The sequence below is a fragment of the Tinamus guttatus genome, unplaced genomic scaffold, assembly GCF_059628265.1.
Source record: "Tinamus guttatus ecotype Peru unplaced genomic scaffold, ASM5962826v1 Tinamus_guttatus_pri_ptg000530l, whole genome shotgun sequence".
NCBI lineage: Eukaryota > Metazoa > Chordata > Aves > Tinamiformes > Tinamidae > Tinamus > Tinamus guttatus.
This window is the reverse complement of record NW_028289064.1, coordinates 5,481,452-5,498,982: the sequence shown is the minus strand read 5'-3', so window position 1 is coordinate 5,498,982 and position 17,531 is coordinate 5,481,452. Positions and strand designations below refer to the sequence as shown.

Here is a 17,531-nt window from a genome sequence, read left to right as displayed (position 1 = left end):
TAAAGTAATTTCATCTCCCATTATTAAAATAGCAAGCAAAATTCACTGTAAACAATCATTATTAAATGATTGGAAAAATAATCACAGAGTCAGATTCTCCTTCCACACTGATTTTATTCTAGTTTAACACCCTCTGTTTCAGTGGCAATAGAGTTGGGTAACTGAGAGTTTGTAAAAACCCAAATCAGTCCTCCTGTAACTATATACACAACAGACTAGGTCTCAAGCCATTTGATAATGGTAACAAGGAGCATTAAACCCACAAGATTTGATCCCCATCCGACTTGTTTTATGGATTCTAGCCACTTGGAATCTAAACATAATAGAGCTTCTGTGGCAAAACCCTTCCTGATACCCTCGCCTTCCGATACAGCAGGGTAGAAAAGCCTATGTCTGAAAACCTGTTACAATCTGAAGATCCCACGGTCTTGGACAGCCTCCCGAGGGAGCAGTGGGCACTTGGGAATCCCAGGTCAGTATGCCAGCCAGAAAGATATGAATAATAGTTGTACCTGTGCTTCCTTTAATATTTTGTTTGGAAGGATGATTAGAAAAGGTAAGTACATTTGAAATGTAACACTAATCACAGCTACTTCCTACACATGTCAGTCATCAAGCCAGTTCATTTTTAAATGCATTAATTCCCTCCCTCTATTATATTTCTCCAGGTCATTCTTTTGTCTCTTCACAATCTAATACTATGTTTCTCATAAGATTATTTTAATCCTTGTTGTGTATTGATATTATTTCTACCCCAGTGAAATCTCTGTATCCCTCAAAATTATGCTCTTCCAGGCTGAGAAGCAGAGCAAACCTCTTTGCAAATGTGGAAAGCAACCATAAACTGGATAAAAATTCAACCTTTGATGTAAGAATCCTACCCCTTTAAAAGAGCATCCCCAGATGATTAAATCTTACTCTGAATATAGAACAAGTCTTGATAAATTTTTGATTAGAAAGTCCACCTGGCTATTTAAACTATATTCTGTATCCTTCATCTTTAAAAACTTAAGCAGGCCCAATAAAATTTTGTTCAGATTTATATATAAAATTGATTATTATCCTAGGAAACACGAAGTCTCAATGCAACTGTGTGGAATATTAGTGCATTTTCATTTTGCTTTTCAAAAATCATAAATGCACCATTTTAAGTATTTATTGTCAGTCATTCAGCTCATTGCAGATGACTCACCAAATGTTCTATCCTCTTTAAGCTGACTGAAGATAATGAAGCAAATTTCTACCCACTGTTGATCTATTTAACGAAACACGGGTGAAGGGCTGAGAAGCCATCGCTTTCTCCACTCTATGTGATTTGAGTTCTCCTGTCCCTTGTTTGTTTGTTTGTTTGTTGAATTAATGTTGTTGAGAGTAGGGCACTCCATAACCGTGAGCCTAGTGACTGTTGTCCGCTGTGAGCTCCTGAGAGCCACCCTTGGTACCCACGCATGGTCCTCAGACTGCCTCCACACATGGCCATCTGTCATGACTGCACGGCGCCTCTCCACAACTGGGTCGGATCTTGCCTGAGGGCACTAGGTTCCAGACAATGCTGGTTCGGATTAACAGTTTGGATAACACTACAAGGGCCATCTGTTCTACAGGAAATCCTTTCTCTGTGTGAGCGGCAAAGTAATCACATCACATAACTATATATTTGTCATAGGATTTTGGTAAATGTTTTGGTACATAGGATTTTATGTACCAGGAATTATAAAGACATGTTATTTGGAACCGGAGAGAACACTGTGCAAAAACAACTACTTTCATTAGATCAGGGTTGCTTGATACACTGAATATCACCAAGTAAAGATAAAAAACAACCTAGCGTTTCAGCATGGCTACAACACTTGAATACTTCAGGTAAAGCATAAGAACTGAAGCGCTACCTAAATCTTCCTAATAAAGTCTATTGCTTCCTGAAGATCAAAATATTGATCCTATTGAATGGGATTACAAAACTTAACTTTAGTAAGGAAGTGCAGCTCTTCTGTAGCATAAGACAGGGTACTTCGTACTAGTGTGGTGCTTGTAAAAAATTATTTGAAGAAATATGTTTTATACATTTTACTCAAGTATGTAATTAATTTCTAGCAAATTAAGCATGAGCAAAGCCTAATGACTTAAGTTTGCATGTAATTACAGCACACTAAGCTTTCTATCTCACAGCCACTTTCAGACACTGGAACTGTAACTTACAGAGTAGGAAAAAAAAGCAGCTAGGAACAAACACTCTGTAAACATGTTTGTTTTTGTAAAATCCCCCCATCCCAAATCTAATTTTCATCTAAAAGGTAAAGATTTTAAATACAACAATCCAATTTCTCTCAGTACAAAAAACTATGTATAACTATATCACTAAAATGTACTGCTAAATATATCTTAGAATGTGATTATTTTTTACAGTCTAGACATCTAATTGCCTAATAGGTTGTAAAACTAAACACTGTTGACTGCACAGCCACGTTCAGATGAAGATACAACAGGTATATAGACTGACTCATAGGGCTTGATAGATTGTTGCTTTCTACATCAGAGAGCAATAGGAATCTTCCATTTTGTGGAATTTCAGGAGTATTATTTACTCATTTATAAATACTCAGAATTACTTGCCCTTTAAAATATAAAAGGCAGAATTGTAAAATTTATGTACTAGCCAAAGGTTACTGCCCTCTTTTTCAGACATATTCATAGCTTCCATTATTTGCAATACAAGAGGCATCAAAGAGGTTTTGCAAATGTCTGGTAAGATCATACGGTAGATTCATTCTTTTTGATCTACTTAGGTTCAAAAAGATATAGCAAACTTGAATGAACTTCAACATTATTAATAGGACAGATTTCAAAGCCAATAAATCAAATTTCCTATTAACTATGATATAGTTATAAGACCCTATGATAACAAGAAATAAAACTTGAAGAATATAAATAGTAAGGAAGAAAACCATTGAGACAGTACTAAATGTTAGGAGTTAAATGATGAATTAGGGAAGTTAGAAAAGAAAACAGAATGAAACCAAGAAATGTGAATAAAAGACAAAGGGCAGTGAATGAACCATCTTTCAGGGGAACTGTGGAAATCCCATTACCTCCAACACATTTTCTGTTCTACTCTTACACCCTTCCTATCATTATCTTGATGTAAATCATAATCATAAAAACATGCAATAAGAAAAACTCCTCATTGACCGTCTCTAGTCTCCTGTTTCCATAATAAATGCCAGTTCTTCTTGTATACGTCTCCCATTTTATCAATAGTGCAATATGCAGTCATCACCTATCATTGTAGCATAATATAAATAGATATCCTATTGTTTTCTGTATCTTCATCTATAACAAAATGGATTTTCCTGTGCAAATATATTTCCTATCTAGATACATAAAATTTCTTAGATGAATGCAGTTGTCCCTTGCTCTGTCTACAAAGCAAAATTACACAATCAAATCTGTGCCCGTACAAACACCGAACAAAATATCAGCTAACACTGTATGTGTGTTTAACAGTAATTGAAGGCCATTTCTTTTCTCCTTCAAAACAATACTAAAAATTTGAAAATCTAAACAGCAGAAGCTTGCCAATATTATTTAGTGTTTTATTCACTAACAGCATATCTGGAAAGCACTCCAAGCCATGTTGAAGCCAACGTGGTTTCTGAGAGACACCATCCTCCCATGGCTCATGGAACTGCGGGTTCAAATTACTCAAGTTAATTGACGAGTTGGTGTTAACCTTAGGTCTGGACATTAGGCAGAGGCCCTAATGATTGTCAGTGACCTAATGACCCTAGTGATTGTCAGTGAAGAATGGTCAGGGTTGGGAATTTATCCTCTTGCTAAGGAGAGTGGGCGGAATAAAAACTTTGCAACCACAACTATTGTACATGATAAAATATCAGAAAATGTGTAATTAACTCATTTTTTTAAAAACATAATTCGATTAGGATAAACAACGTTATCTAAAGAATGGGTTGTACATAAATATCATGCTATTTTACAATGCAAGTTGGAAATTCTTTTTATTTTTTTAGTGTCATTTCTTTCTTTCCATCTATTTTTTTTCCTCTGGAGCTGGTCACATTACTTCTGGCCTTAAACTCTACTCTTTCTCAATCAAATCAGCATTTATTCGGTCTCCAAACAATGGAAAAGGTTTGCTGTCAAAACTAACAAACCCTCAGAAAGAATTCAGATATGTAGAAATATTTTCATCCTGAGTGAAAATGGAAAGCCTAGGTTTTTATAGTAGGGAAATGTCATAAAAATTGTCTACACCTCTCTCTCTCCCCTCACTCCTCCTTAACATCACAGCCAAAATTCTCATTCCCTATGTAGATTGTGAATCTATGCAGGACCTAGGAAATTCGCAAGACAAGTTAACTAAGTATTTTCTTCTTTTTTTTTTATCATTAGCAATCTGCTACACATCACTTTGGACAAAGATCTCCTCATGGTAATAGATGAAGCTCCATCTGCTGCTATTATTAACTACCTTTGATACTACTAATCATGAGATGCTAATTCATCTATAGATTGCGGCATGACCGAATGGGACTGATGTTTAGAAGTTTATTCTTTTCCCTCCACCTGTATGGGCCTTTAGAATGATATCTACTTGGCCATTTTGTGTAACTTATATGCAGTGTCTTCAAAAAGAAGCAAGTTCAGCATTTTTTTATATTGGCCACTCCCAGTGAGAAGAGCATCTTATCCAGTTAGGACACTACGGTTCAGCATGAGGTCAGGTGAGCCTGGAAGTGGGAAGAGTAATCTGGAGAAAGATTAACAACAAAGACTGAAGCAAGTGGCTCTTTCCTCTGATTAATCACAAAGGAAATAGCCACATATACATTGGTCCTTTTAACTGAGAGAATACACCCATCATTAACTACTTGATTTTTTTTAGTAAAGGGTAATTTCAGTATTGAGACACAATGGTATCTCAACAGTGGTCTACTCAGATCTCAAAAGGAGGTAGCAGGCTAGGAGCACTTCTGCTAGATCTAGGTTTTGAGTGATTTTCTAGTTTTACCTTTTCTCTCTCCATGGGCAAGGCTTCTAGTCTTAGACTGAACTTTGTATTATATTACACATTGGGACAATCATCTACACAGATTTTTCCAAGACTATTCGTACCTGCTATCATTTCACATGTGGACCTTGTCACTCTTATCCAACGCAGGATACCAAAGGGTTAGGTTATTACAAAGCAGTCTCCTTAGATTCCATGATGAACACGGTTTGAGCCCATGCCTGCCATTTTAACAACAGCCAGGTTTCCAGTTAACTGAGCAATTTACCTAACACTACACAATTTTGAATGATGAAATCAACAACAGACTGAACAACAACGAACGTAATGAAGACAGTCTGCATCATTGGGAAAAAAAAAAAAAAAAAAGACTCTGAATGTCTTATCTGCATGAGAAGTCTTTTCCAAGCCAACTTACTACTAATACACACTCCCTGTCCCCAGAAAGAAGAAATGAATGATGTTTAGTCAGGTGCTATATTAAATTATTAAATCCGGAATCTTTCCACTTTATCTTTTTTTTTTTTTTTTTCTGAAAAAATACAAATCTGTGTGACTTTTGTTCACTATGGAGTATAATTGCTTTGACTGTAAACAGTTTTCGCATCTTTTGCTTACTGTCATGGTTAATGACTAAGCAACTAGTGAAAACAAATTAAGATGTATTTGTTTAAAAGTCTTCACAAGCTGCTGTAAAAGAATAAAGTGCATGAACTTTAATGTGTGTCTTTTTTATTATTGAATGAATCTGGAAGTAATAAGAAACAGAACATAGTCTCCAGTCCACCTCTAGTTAAAGCTTTGCTGTTGGTCAGCAGTAAAGTTTTAACTTGGCTCAACGCATCAACTAAGACTAAAATCAGGAGTCTACATTTGGTGCTCCCACTCCTTGCTTATGCCATGTTGCTAGGCAGATAACCAGAACTGTAAGAAAAACAGCCTGACATAAACAGTGGGATCTACATTTCACAAGCAAAAAATATTTTTTAAAACTGTGTAAATGGAAATATAAGAAGAACTTAGTAACAGTAGCAAAAACAAACAAACAAAAAGTTTAAACCATTGAAGAGATTCAAATACAAATACCTTACAAAAAGTTTACTTTCAGTGCACATCAAAAGTGATAGAGGTCTGAGCAATGATGCATTTTTCCCAGAAGAAATGTGTTGTGTAACAAAAACTTTGTTTGATTTTCAATCTTAAGACTTACAAGAGGGAAAAAAAAAACTGTGTTCTTGCAAAGTTTATTTGATTTCATGAAAAGTAAACCAGTGTTTTGAGCTGATGTATATTTATATCTAATTAAAAGCACATACATGCATAGAAAGGAATATTCAGAGAAAATACATACAGAGCTTTGCTTGGCTAATACATTCCCTTTTTCATTCTCCAAATAGAAAAGAACTAGATTTTATTCTCTTAGAGCATTTGTAACAGGGAAGGGAAGGCCATTCAATTTTTAAAAAATATTAGAGATTTTAGAAAAAAATAATTAATCCCATAGTTGGGTTCTTGGGAGGGGAGGTAGAAATTGGTCAAAAACCTCAGACACGAATGTGTTGACATCACACACAGTGAACAGCAGATAAGTAGGAAACTTACGGTAGGAAAGATAATGGAACAAATATGGTGAAAACACCATAGTTTATTAACGACATTAAAATTTTTGACAATTTCGAATTCAGTTTGCAAAACTTTGATGACTACTGCCATGAGAGATGCCCTAAGATTCAAGACACCTGCAGGAGGCTGCCAGGTGTGACAGAGGATTTACCTTTCTGAAGGGGCAGATGGTGGGACAGCTCTAGCACCCAACATGGCAGAGAGCACCGCACTTGGGCAGCTAAACGCTGCATCTGCCCAAAGACTGCAACTAACCTACGGATGAGGAAAACTAGGACAAAACCCAAGGAAGGTGTGAAGAAGAGGAAGAAGAACGAAAAAGAGAGAAAAGATGGGAAATTCTGTTTCTGATTTATCCAACTGGAACATAGTAAGTTTAGCTTTTTTAACTGGGTGTCCACTGGATTTTTTTCTTGATCTGACCCAGTAATAACCACACGATGCTAACGTCAGCATGAGAGAGGCAGCAGAAACAAGTGGCTACCAGCGGTATGGATTAAAGTGGCTGGCTAATCACTGCCTAATATGGATTTCTTCTGCTCTTTTAGAACCCAGGTATATTTTTGGTTTCTTCATGCATGTGTTGTGTCTCCCTGATAGCATGAGTATTTACTTTTTTTTTTTTTCCTACTATTTCATTATTTCATCAGCTATTAGTTTCAGGGTAGATACAAAATCCCAGATAAAATTCTTCCAGGATAACTCCAGTTCCTCTGAATCAAATAGCTCAAATCAAGAAAGATCTCAAAACACAAACTTTCTTGGCACAAAGCAACAGAGAATGTCTGTTTCTGGATTCATCCACGAAGTATCCATAAATGAAAAGGACAAGAAAAACCTATCGGAATATTCAAATAATGTCTAGATGTGGAGAGTATCATTTGACTCATGTTGTATGGTCAGTGTCAGCAACTCAGATGAACACTGACTGAGGGTTTTTAAATTGTTTTCTTTTAAACTGCAGTCTTGTGCAAAACATGGTTAGACTAAGCAATTTGAAAATAATAAGAAAACAAAAGGCAAAATGGAGACAAGCACCTTACAAATATGTCAGCTGTAGGCCTATTGCATATAGATGTGTATAAAAATCCACAGACTGCATTAAAGATATTATTGCCAAATTCACAAATGTGTTATTTCCCTTTTCAAATGGGATTTTTGTTTTGCTAATATAGAGTAGTTTGAAATCTGAGAACACTCTAAGCCAGTTTAAAAAAAAAAAAAGTTGGAAAATTGGAAAATATTCAGTCACAGCTGGATCCAAAGCAGCAATAGATTCAAAGTTAACTAGTTTGTCCCCCTGCTGGGAACTTATATCAGACACTCTGGATTTTATAGGGAATATCCACGGTTTTTTGTACAGAATTTACAATGTTACTCCCAGCTGATTAAAAACAAAACAAAACAGGAATAGGTGGTAGAGTCTGTCCAGGTATCCCTTCACCTACACTATGTTTTCTTCATTATGGCATTTTTTTAACCTCTCACTAGAAGGTTTAGCTGGCAAGTATCTCCTTCTGGCGTATCCCGGATTCCAGAAATTAATTAATACCCCTTCAATCAACATGGTGCCACTTGGGGTCTGCTGCAAAAATATGTTTGACAGGGTTACTAGAAAAGACTGGGGCTAGGCGTTATATATAAAAGGAAAGAATTTTTCTGAGGGACTAAGGAAGCTGATTTTCTGTTGAAATTATTTGTTGCCACTGGGTTTTTGCTGCATCATTAAAGCATTATGGGAGAGATCTGATGAGTGTCAAAACACTATCATTAATTAAGTGATATCGAATTGATGAATATAAATTAAATCCTTGAATAACATCTTCAGTCATAAATCTAGGTAACAAATACATAATTAAAGCAATATACCATTTTTGGGGTAATATTGCAAATCAAATACCACTTTCAAACATTGCACATATTTCAACTAACTTAGACTTGCTAGTTTATCTGAGCATATGGTCTGTTCTCACCACATGCCTTAGATTTCCAAATCTAACCATGATTAATAGGATATGTCAAATAACTGTTGAAGGAAATACAGTTTCAAAAGGCAAAGCTGATTAGTATATTGATTTAGATATTAATTTTATGCATTCCCTTGCCTTTTTTTCCTATTATTTGAAGCTTTAGGAAGATCAGTGGTATCAGCATCTCTTGAGTCAAATAAAGGGTCCAAGTGTTGGCAAGTATGTAGAAGGACTTACAACAAGAGGAAGTCCTTTGAATGTGAAGAGGACTTGGGTGAAGCAGACCACACTTGCTTTCTCTATATCATTTGTTTTGGGTGCAAGAAATCAGATTACAATCTGTAACGAGACTACCAAATGCTTGGAACAACCTGTCCATAAACAATTCTCTTTATTACTATAATGCTATATCTGCATCAAACTGGTGACTCAAGTGTGGAAAGCACAACAGCCCTATATTAAATCACTCAGCAAAAAGATAAAAAAGACTACTAAAACAGCATTATATTGAAAAATTGCATTAAAATGAATACATGGGATATCATATATTTTTCTAAAGACATTCAGTTTTTTTGCATATTTAAAACTAATTGTATTAGCACACTAATCTATAACAGTGAAAAATGCTTTACAGTTCATCATCTCTCTAGACAAGATAGCTAGAGAGATATCATACTTAACACTTTTTCTTAGAAAACACAGTTGGAAATAAACTGAGTTTGTTAAAATCATTTGAAAGTGACAGCAATTTCTTGGCTTGCCCTGAGTTGTAACAAAGCCAATTGTTTCTATGGGTCTACTCACCGATACTCAGTTTTATTTTTATTACTCAGATGACAGGAAAGAATTATAAACATCAAAACAAAACTGAATGTGAATGTAAAGTTAAACTACAGAAAAGGAAAAAGACAAATTAATTAACATGTTTTTCCGTACAATTTATTTTCAGAACTCTATTATTGTTTTGAATACTTTGCTACTGATTCTGCTTTCTTACAGTTTTTTCATCAAACATTTTTACATTCTGCAGTATTTAAACCCTACCAGTCTTATATCATGGGATTTATATATTTAGATTCAACCTTTGCTTACAGATTACTTCTTATATTCAGTGCTCATTCCCCTTTCCCCTAAGCACTATGTGCCCTGAGAGTGTTTTTATTCTCTTGCTTGTCCATCTTTCATTTCCACATTTGTATGCACTCAGAGTATCAACACAAAGTCTCAATGAGCAAAGCATGTAACTTCTCATTGACTCTACTCTTTCCTTTCTGTTTCCCAGAGGACAGGCATTCTGTTTCCAGTGTTATTTAACATTCACTGTGCACATTACTGCTCTCACTTATTGTGCTGCTGCTGCTCTATTTCCTGTATTTCATACTGATTTGTTTGATAATATGTAATTAAAAGATAAAGTCCCCTAAATTTGCATGTTAAATAATATGAGATATTGCGGATTACTCAGGATACCCGCACTGCATTTCAGAATTAATCTAAATGCATATTCTCAGTACTCTTATTTCAGTGAACGGAAATACCTTAGAGTCAACTTCACAAATATGTTTTAGATATTTGGTAACTGTGTGCTCCAACTTAGCAAGAATCAGGAGCAACGAGAAGAATGAGGCCAAACCTCACCCAAAAGCCTTTGCAGCCCTTTGGCTGGACTTCTGTGCACTCATTTGTTTTGAGCTCTGACTATTCCTGGCCTATTCCTAGTCCCAGACCATGTGCTCCCAGTTCATCCAAGAAGGTCCTCAATGAAGCATTTCTAGGTAAAAGTAGGAACTAACTCTGGGATAGCGCAAAACTGGAAGTAAGTATGGCTAAGATCATTATTTATTTATTTTTAATACAGTTTTACTTTGAAAACTTGTTTTTCTCCGTAATTAACAAAAAGTTTCTAATCTCTATTTTTTTTTTAATCTAATATTTGATGTGAAAGCTTCCGCAGGGAGTTCTAGATCTATCACAACTCAGTTTGCAATTTATAATGACTTTTCTAGATACCACAGCTACAATCTGAGATCCAAAAGTTAGCTTGGGCTATTTGCACGTGACATAGACTGTGTGACTATCTATGCCAGAAATAGACTATGAAGGCAAATGAAGGTGTTTATTGAAATGTATTCAATATTAATATTTTATATTTTATAACTCTTTATCTTCACAAACTATTTTCAAATAATAGTATACTCTAATATTACTTTTTTAGGGGACTAATTTTAAAAATCTCAGTCCTACCGTGCTCGCCCAGAGTCACTGAAACTGAAAACTGTGTAAAGACTGCAGGATTGGTCCCCTATTAAAAAAGTCTAAGACACATGGTGCTGAGATTAACAAAACAAAGTAAGTAAAGCAGCTATGACTTGGCACAACGTTTGACAAGCTGCAGAAAAGCAAATGTTTAAATAACTGAAGTGGTACTGATTTTCTATTCACAACCTTTTCTCTTCTAAACAGTATCATATTCTTTTCCAGCACATTTAGATTGCAAGTCAAGCTGTGTTTTATTTTTTATTATAATAAACCCAGTCAGTTTACTGTAACAAAGACATACTAGTGGTGATCAGTGTGAAAGCCAGTACGAAATCAGGCTAGGAAAAAAAAAAAAAAAAGGCAAATGCTAAAATAAAGGACCAGCCGTCTGGAAAGTTCCTGATTCATGTAAAAAGAAAATGAAAGGCAGTGTTCTTATGAGACTAATGCAGAATACCAAAATATTTTAAGACAAAACCCTCCATATAATTGCCTATGACATTTGTAAAAAGTAGCAGATAATTCTTCCAAATAATACTAAGTTTATTAAACACAAGTCTTCCTAAAACAAAATATCATTTTAAAAAACATTTCTGCTCTTCTCAAAATTCTGCAAGAAAAAATGTATTTTTTCTAGCTTATTTTTTCCCATGTAAAAAATCATTTTCTTGGCTATATTCAATCTATGTGACATTATTAGGATTTGGTACGTTTTATTAGATTTGCAATATCTGTGGTGTACAAAATGTATACATAAATATCTTACCAGACTTCTAACTAATGATCTTTCATTTTCAATTTCTTCCTTCATTTGGTCTTGAATTTCCATTAACTAAAAATATAAACATTATAAACATTTAAGAATAAATGCACGATTTCTTATTACAGACATTCTCCAAAAATCCTTTCTAGACATAATCCCCCTGCTCAAGAGCTTGCATGTGGAAACATATCTTCATATTGTAAGTGGAAAAAGGGTTCACTTAAAGCTAGATACTTTTATGTTAGGCTTAATAATGTCACGAGAATCAAACATACAAAACATACAGTTTTTAAGACTCAAACAAAAGAGATGGTTCTAGGAGAGAGTGTAGGAAGATGAAAGAAACATTACAGTGGAGACTGCGTTGACTTAAGAAAACAGAAATGTAGATACTTGTGGAAACCTGTTAGTTAAATAGTAGTGGCAGTTTGGAACTACCAGGATTAAGTCCACTACTGTATTACACCTCTGTAGAAAGATCACTGGGCTACTATAACATCTGCAGTAAGTTCTGAGATATCATTGTAAAACAAACTCTGTCAGGCAAATTTCACATCTACTATCACCAAAGACAAAGGCTGGGCCCAAAGAACAATTTAAGCATAAATCTTTAGAAATTACAGAATCAACGGTTACATTTCATGGTAAAGCTTCTATAGGTTCTGCTATTCTTGCGCTGCCTAGTTAGGGCTTCTGTCACAGCAATTGTCATCTGGAATTTGCAAGTTAAACATCTGTATTTCTCAGTGTCACAAGGATCCGAGTTTGTTAATTACTGAATTTGCACTTAGAACATATCCAAAACCTGGTAATATTGAGTTCAACACTGCCATTCATTTCCTCTCACAAAAATGGAGAAACGCTCTCCTGCTGCAAACTAACCTGGGAGTTAGACTGCCCACACACTGGCACATGCAAGATTCTCTGCCTCTGGAGGCTTTATGGTGCTTGATTAAAATTTCCCAAGTCCTAGAACAATAGCTCAAGTACCACTTTATGAAGAGAATAAGCCACCAGTTCTGTTCAAGCTGTGCCATTGGATACAAAGAATATGAAATTCATGAGACAAGATACTGAATACTCATGCAGGAGCTTCATTGCGTTGCAAAGCTGGGACTCAGTGAGAAAGGGAGTGTTCTGACTCGATAGATCATTTCTGTGTTTTACTTTAGATTATGAATTACTAAAAAGTAACACACAACAACAACAGCAAACTCACACTATGCACATACACGAACTCCAGAAACACTCAGCAATAATCCAAGAAAACAAAGAACAAATCTTTAGGAAATTCTCTTCCTATAAGGCTGAATATGGTAGTAATTAGTCTAGATATCTTGATCTACCTCTTGATATCTTTGCATTTAGCAAAAATAAATTCAACTTGAAAGAAAATTTTCCCACAAAACATAAGGTAAACTAGTAGCTAAGTCATAGTTGCGTGAATCTACAGACTCAAATATCCTCAGGTTCACCAACACCATCATTGATGAACATCGTCAAGTTCAACAAGGCCAGTAGCCTGGCTAGTGCTCTAGAAGGTTTTCTGAGAACTGTTTTCTTTATGTTACTTGCATATACAAATCTTGCCTTTAAAAAGATAAGGAATGTGCTTCATTTTTTATTAAAGTACTCAACTCGTTTTACTGTAGTTTACTGAGGTTCTGAATTTTAACTGCATTTTAAGAATACTAGGCAATATGACAGGATGAGAAAGTCCAAATGACCACATTCACTAAAGGAATGCCAGTTCATTATTACTCTTCAGTGAGTTATGCAACCATAAAACAAAATGTGACAGGATTCAAGTCAAAGTCTATTTTCCAGCATTATTGGGACTATACATTGCCAACAGCCCAAGCTTGTTACTATTCCATGAGGACAATAGATCATAAATGTAAAAATTACAGTACCTTTTGAATAGTCCGCTCATTACTTTCCAGTTTTAATTGCATTCTTTGAACTTGCTTATCTGAAAACAAGAGAAGAAAAAGGAAGACCATGAAATTACATGCCTGCACCAATGTATTCACAATGTTTGCTGCAGGTCAGTCCCTAAACTCACACAGGCTCACTGGAAGCAAGTCCTGGCAAAAGTGTGACCTTCACAACCGCCCTTGACATTCACAGCCTTCTTCCTGCTATTCAGCTGGCTGCTCAGATAAAGATTAAGAGTAAGTTCAAGAGCCAAGTGTGACTGCGTGCCCACAGCTTTTCATTAATACTAATTCTGGATATCCTTGCTGTTAGTCACAGCCAATACAAAGTGCTTTAGCAGGTGGTTCTTTATAGTTCATACAAAACTATCAAAAGATGAGACGTAGCATTTAATCAGATGATAAACATGAACAAGGAATATCACCTAAGTCAAATTTATCTTGCCACCATCCAAGTCGATATTGGATCAGTCAGCTTGGCCAGAACAATAGTAAAATGCCAAATCCTATTCTATCGCCATAGTTTTTAGTTGCATCCACTAAATATTTCACACTGGCAATATATGAGAGGTAACTTGAAAGTTACCTATACGACAAAAAGAAATTCCTTTTCAGAACTATCGTAAATTATATGTACCAAAAATAGTGATTGCCTATTTGATAAAACTGATTCTGTTAGAAAACCTCCACAGAAACACAAATTTTATGAAGAAATGCACATTCAAATACTTTGCAGAAGCACAGAAACTGCTGTAAAAAAGAGTAGATTTTAATACAGTCTCCTTAGGGTGAGATAAAATAGTAGACCGTGATTTAAAATATAAATGTCTACATACAAAAACTTTCTATTTTATCAACTTTACAGTATGTGTCTGTCATGAAATATGAACTCTAGCCACATTGCTAGGCAATATTAGAAGTCTCAAAAGCCATAGAAATATTCCTTTGTCATAAATTAAAATTATGTTAATATATGCATTAAAATTAGAATAAATATGTATGAATTTCTCCACAAACACATAGAAAATTAGCATTCAATACCAGAAAAAGATAGCAGTCCAGAAATAAGCTGCCGTCTGAAACATGTTAACAATGAATTTTGAGTTTAGTAACATTTCTTATATAATGCATTTAAACGAGTCGTTTTGATCTAACATCAGTTTAAAGTTTTACCTAATAAACAATTTTCCTTTTCAGAGCGTTTCAGAGTATTTTCAAGACGAAAAATCTTATTGTGCAGTTTAGAAATCTCTTCTTTGAAATCCTCGTTTTCCTTTTCAAGCATTGTTTTTTCATGGTCATCATCTTCAAAGGCAACCTGAAAGATTGCGATGCCTTGAATTTATAAGTAAGGACTGAAGGATTAAAATACGCTACAGTGGTATAATATTATACAACACAGTATCATATAATTTCTGAATTCTATTACAGGGACAAAATATGAATAGAAGCAAGTTGAGGCTCTAAATAGGTTCTTGCTGGAAGAAAGGCTGCAGTACATTATATACAAAGACCATAACACATGGGGACATTTTATTGACAGGAATAATGCATATCATACTGTTTGCGTGCCCTCATCATTCAGGTCAATTTATTATGGAGGCTGTGTCCAGGAAGGCAGCTGGGGCCTATCCACCCACACTTGCCTCTGTGTTGATGAAGCGCTGTCCGTAACTAGGCAGGCAGGAGAGACCGCGGACAGGCAACACCAGGGGGTTGCAAAGTGCATGGCTAAGGAGGGGGGCTTGTTGCCTTTGTGCCATTTCGCAGTGACAGTGCTGCCAGTGTCATGAGGAGCACATCACATGTCAAAGCGGTGAAGTTTCCAGGCTGGGAGCCGCATGGAGTCCATCAGGCCTTCTGATATCAACACAGTTGGTTTTCCACTTGGTGTCGGAGCCACCCAGAGGCAATTCATATTCTGAACATTAGCACGGCTTTGCATGCCTGTCACACATAGACCGTGCAGGGGTTTAATGCTATTGAAGACTACGGTTTAAATCTCTATGCAAACAGTGATTACCTTGTAAGAAGGTTCCAGGATAACATGCAACAAAGGACTTTAAAGTTATAGTTTTAGTAAAGCAAACTCATTTACATTTTTATTATGCGTGCCCTTTGTTTAAATCTTGCCACGTCCATTATGGAAAAGACTTCTTATGCAACTGAAGCTTATTGGGACAGCTACTCTTTTTTTCTTGTTGGTTTCAAAGCTATTGAAAACATTTGAATATATTGTCTTATGGCTGTCTAGATTTTACTGCCACATATTTCTTTTAAAATTATAGAAATGCTTTCAGAGCTGGCATGGATTCTTATAGTAATACCAGAATAATAACTAACTCCCAAAGCCATTTAAAATATTAACATAAAAGAGAAGAGTCAGACAGCAATTATTTTGCTTAAAAAAAGAAAATTTAGGACATTACTTGCTGTGCTTGGTAAAAATACTAACTCCTTTCTAAAATTACCAGAAAATAAAAATGTTAAAGAACTTTGAGAATAAAATTCCAAGGTTTTCAAATGACATATAAACTTGAACTATAATATATTTTTGAGTAAATCTAGTCCCTTTATAAAGAACATTTCTGATCTCTGCCTTACCAGGACAAATTATCAATGTATTACATAGAGTTGTGGCCACAAAGTTTTCACTGGTTTTATGAAAAATCATACAAATAAAAAGTGGAGTGCTTTGCAAAGCAACACATCATACACTTTTGTGGTTCCCCTTCCTTGATTGAAGGAACAGTAGTAGTACAACAAAAGCAAATAATACCAACAAAAACTGCTACTTTTAATAGTACTTTTTTTTTTTAAAAAAAAGCCAGTCAGATACTTCAAAAACTATTTTAAATATTTTTATACAATAAGAGATTTTAAGTTAAACTTCTGAGCTAATCATTAATGCATGATTTTTACTAAAAATTTTAGCAAATGCTGTAGACAGACGAGCACACTTTAGGGAGATGAGTTGTGCTAAAAATACATGCAAGCAATATTTGAGTAATTAAGTTCTGTCAGTAGCCAATTACAAAATAAATTCAGATTTTCAAAAGACTTTTTAAGGAACTGCTACAGCTCTCAATAGGCTTAGATATTTGTTCTTTGGCCCTGGCAGTATTTGAGCATCAACAGCTGATGATCAAAGAAACTGTCGTTATCATGAAATAAACTTAAATAATTTTAATTACTATTATGAGTTAACTTGAAATGGTATATCAGATATAATTGAAGTCTTATCTTTTACTGTTAAAGGAAAAGATAGGAAAAACACACCAGACGTTACTTTTTCGTGGTTTTTTTTTTACGTCGCACTTAGACAACCTTTAGCTCTAGCTCCACCATCTGTTCAGAACAAGAACTGCAAATAATTAACTATTCAGTCTCCTGCTGCAATGAGGACACTCATTAGCAAAATGAACAAAGGGACAATTTTCTGTAGCTACAGTCATCTGTTACACTTTGAGTGGCAGGTTTTGTAGTAATGTTCTCTCTACCATCTGCCCACAGCGGTGGTGGATGCCTTGCTTAAACCAGGGAACTTTAAATGGTAAGAAAGCAGCTAAAGTTTGGAAGACCATTACAACTTGGCTTACACTCGAGGTTTCAGTTCTCCTTACCTTATTGGTTAACTCTCCAGATTTTACTAGTTGAGTAAAATATGCATATTCTAGCCTTAATAAATTATTCTATATGTTTGCTAAAGTGCTGTAGACTCTTCAGATTACACTTCTAATAAATTACTAGATAAATATGGATGCATAATTTTGAAATATAAAGAACTTAAGCCAGATTCATTTCACTATAGCGAGAGCATTCTAGCCAAATAATTATCTGAGTAAAGGCAAAAATATATAGCTATTATTATGCAACCGAGAAACATGCATTTCCTTTTGGTATTTAGTATAGTATTTAGTATTTTTGCTATCTAGTATACACCCAAAATA

General features: G+C 35.1%; 1 protein-coding gene across 1 annotated transcript in view; it reads right to left on the bottom strand.

Annotated features, from left to right (window-relative positions):
- CUNH10orf67 (chromosome unknown C10orf67 homolog) overlaps positions 1 to 17,531 on the bottom strand; it is a 42,827-nt gene that overhangs the window by 14,649 nt on the left and 10,647 nt on the right. The window contains exons 6-8 of the mRNA XM_088533956.1: positions 14,755 to 14,899; positions 13,558 to 13,616; positions 11,648 to 11,713 (exon numbers count right to left, since the gene is read on the bottom strand). Of these exons, the coding sequence (XP_088390082.1) occupies positions 11,648 to 11,713; positions 13,558 to 13,616; positions 14,755 to 14,899 (270 nt within the window). The remainder of the gene's footprint in view (positions 1 to 11,647; positions 11,714 to 13,557; positions 13,617 to 14,754; positions 14,900 to 17,531) is intronic.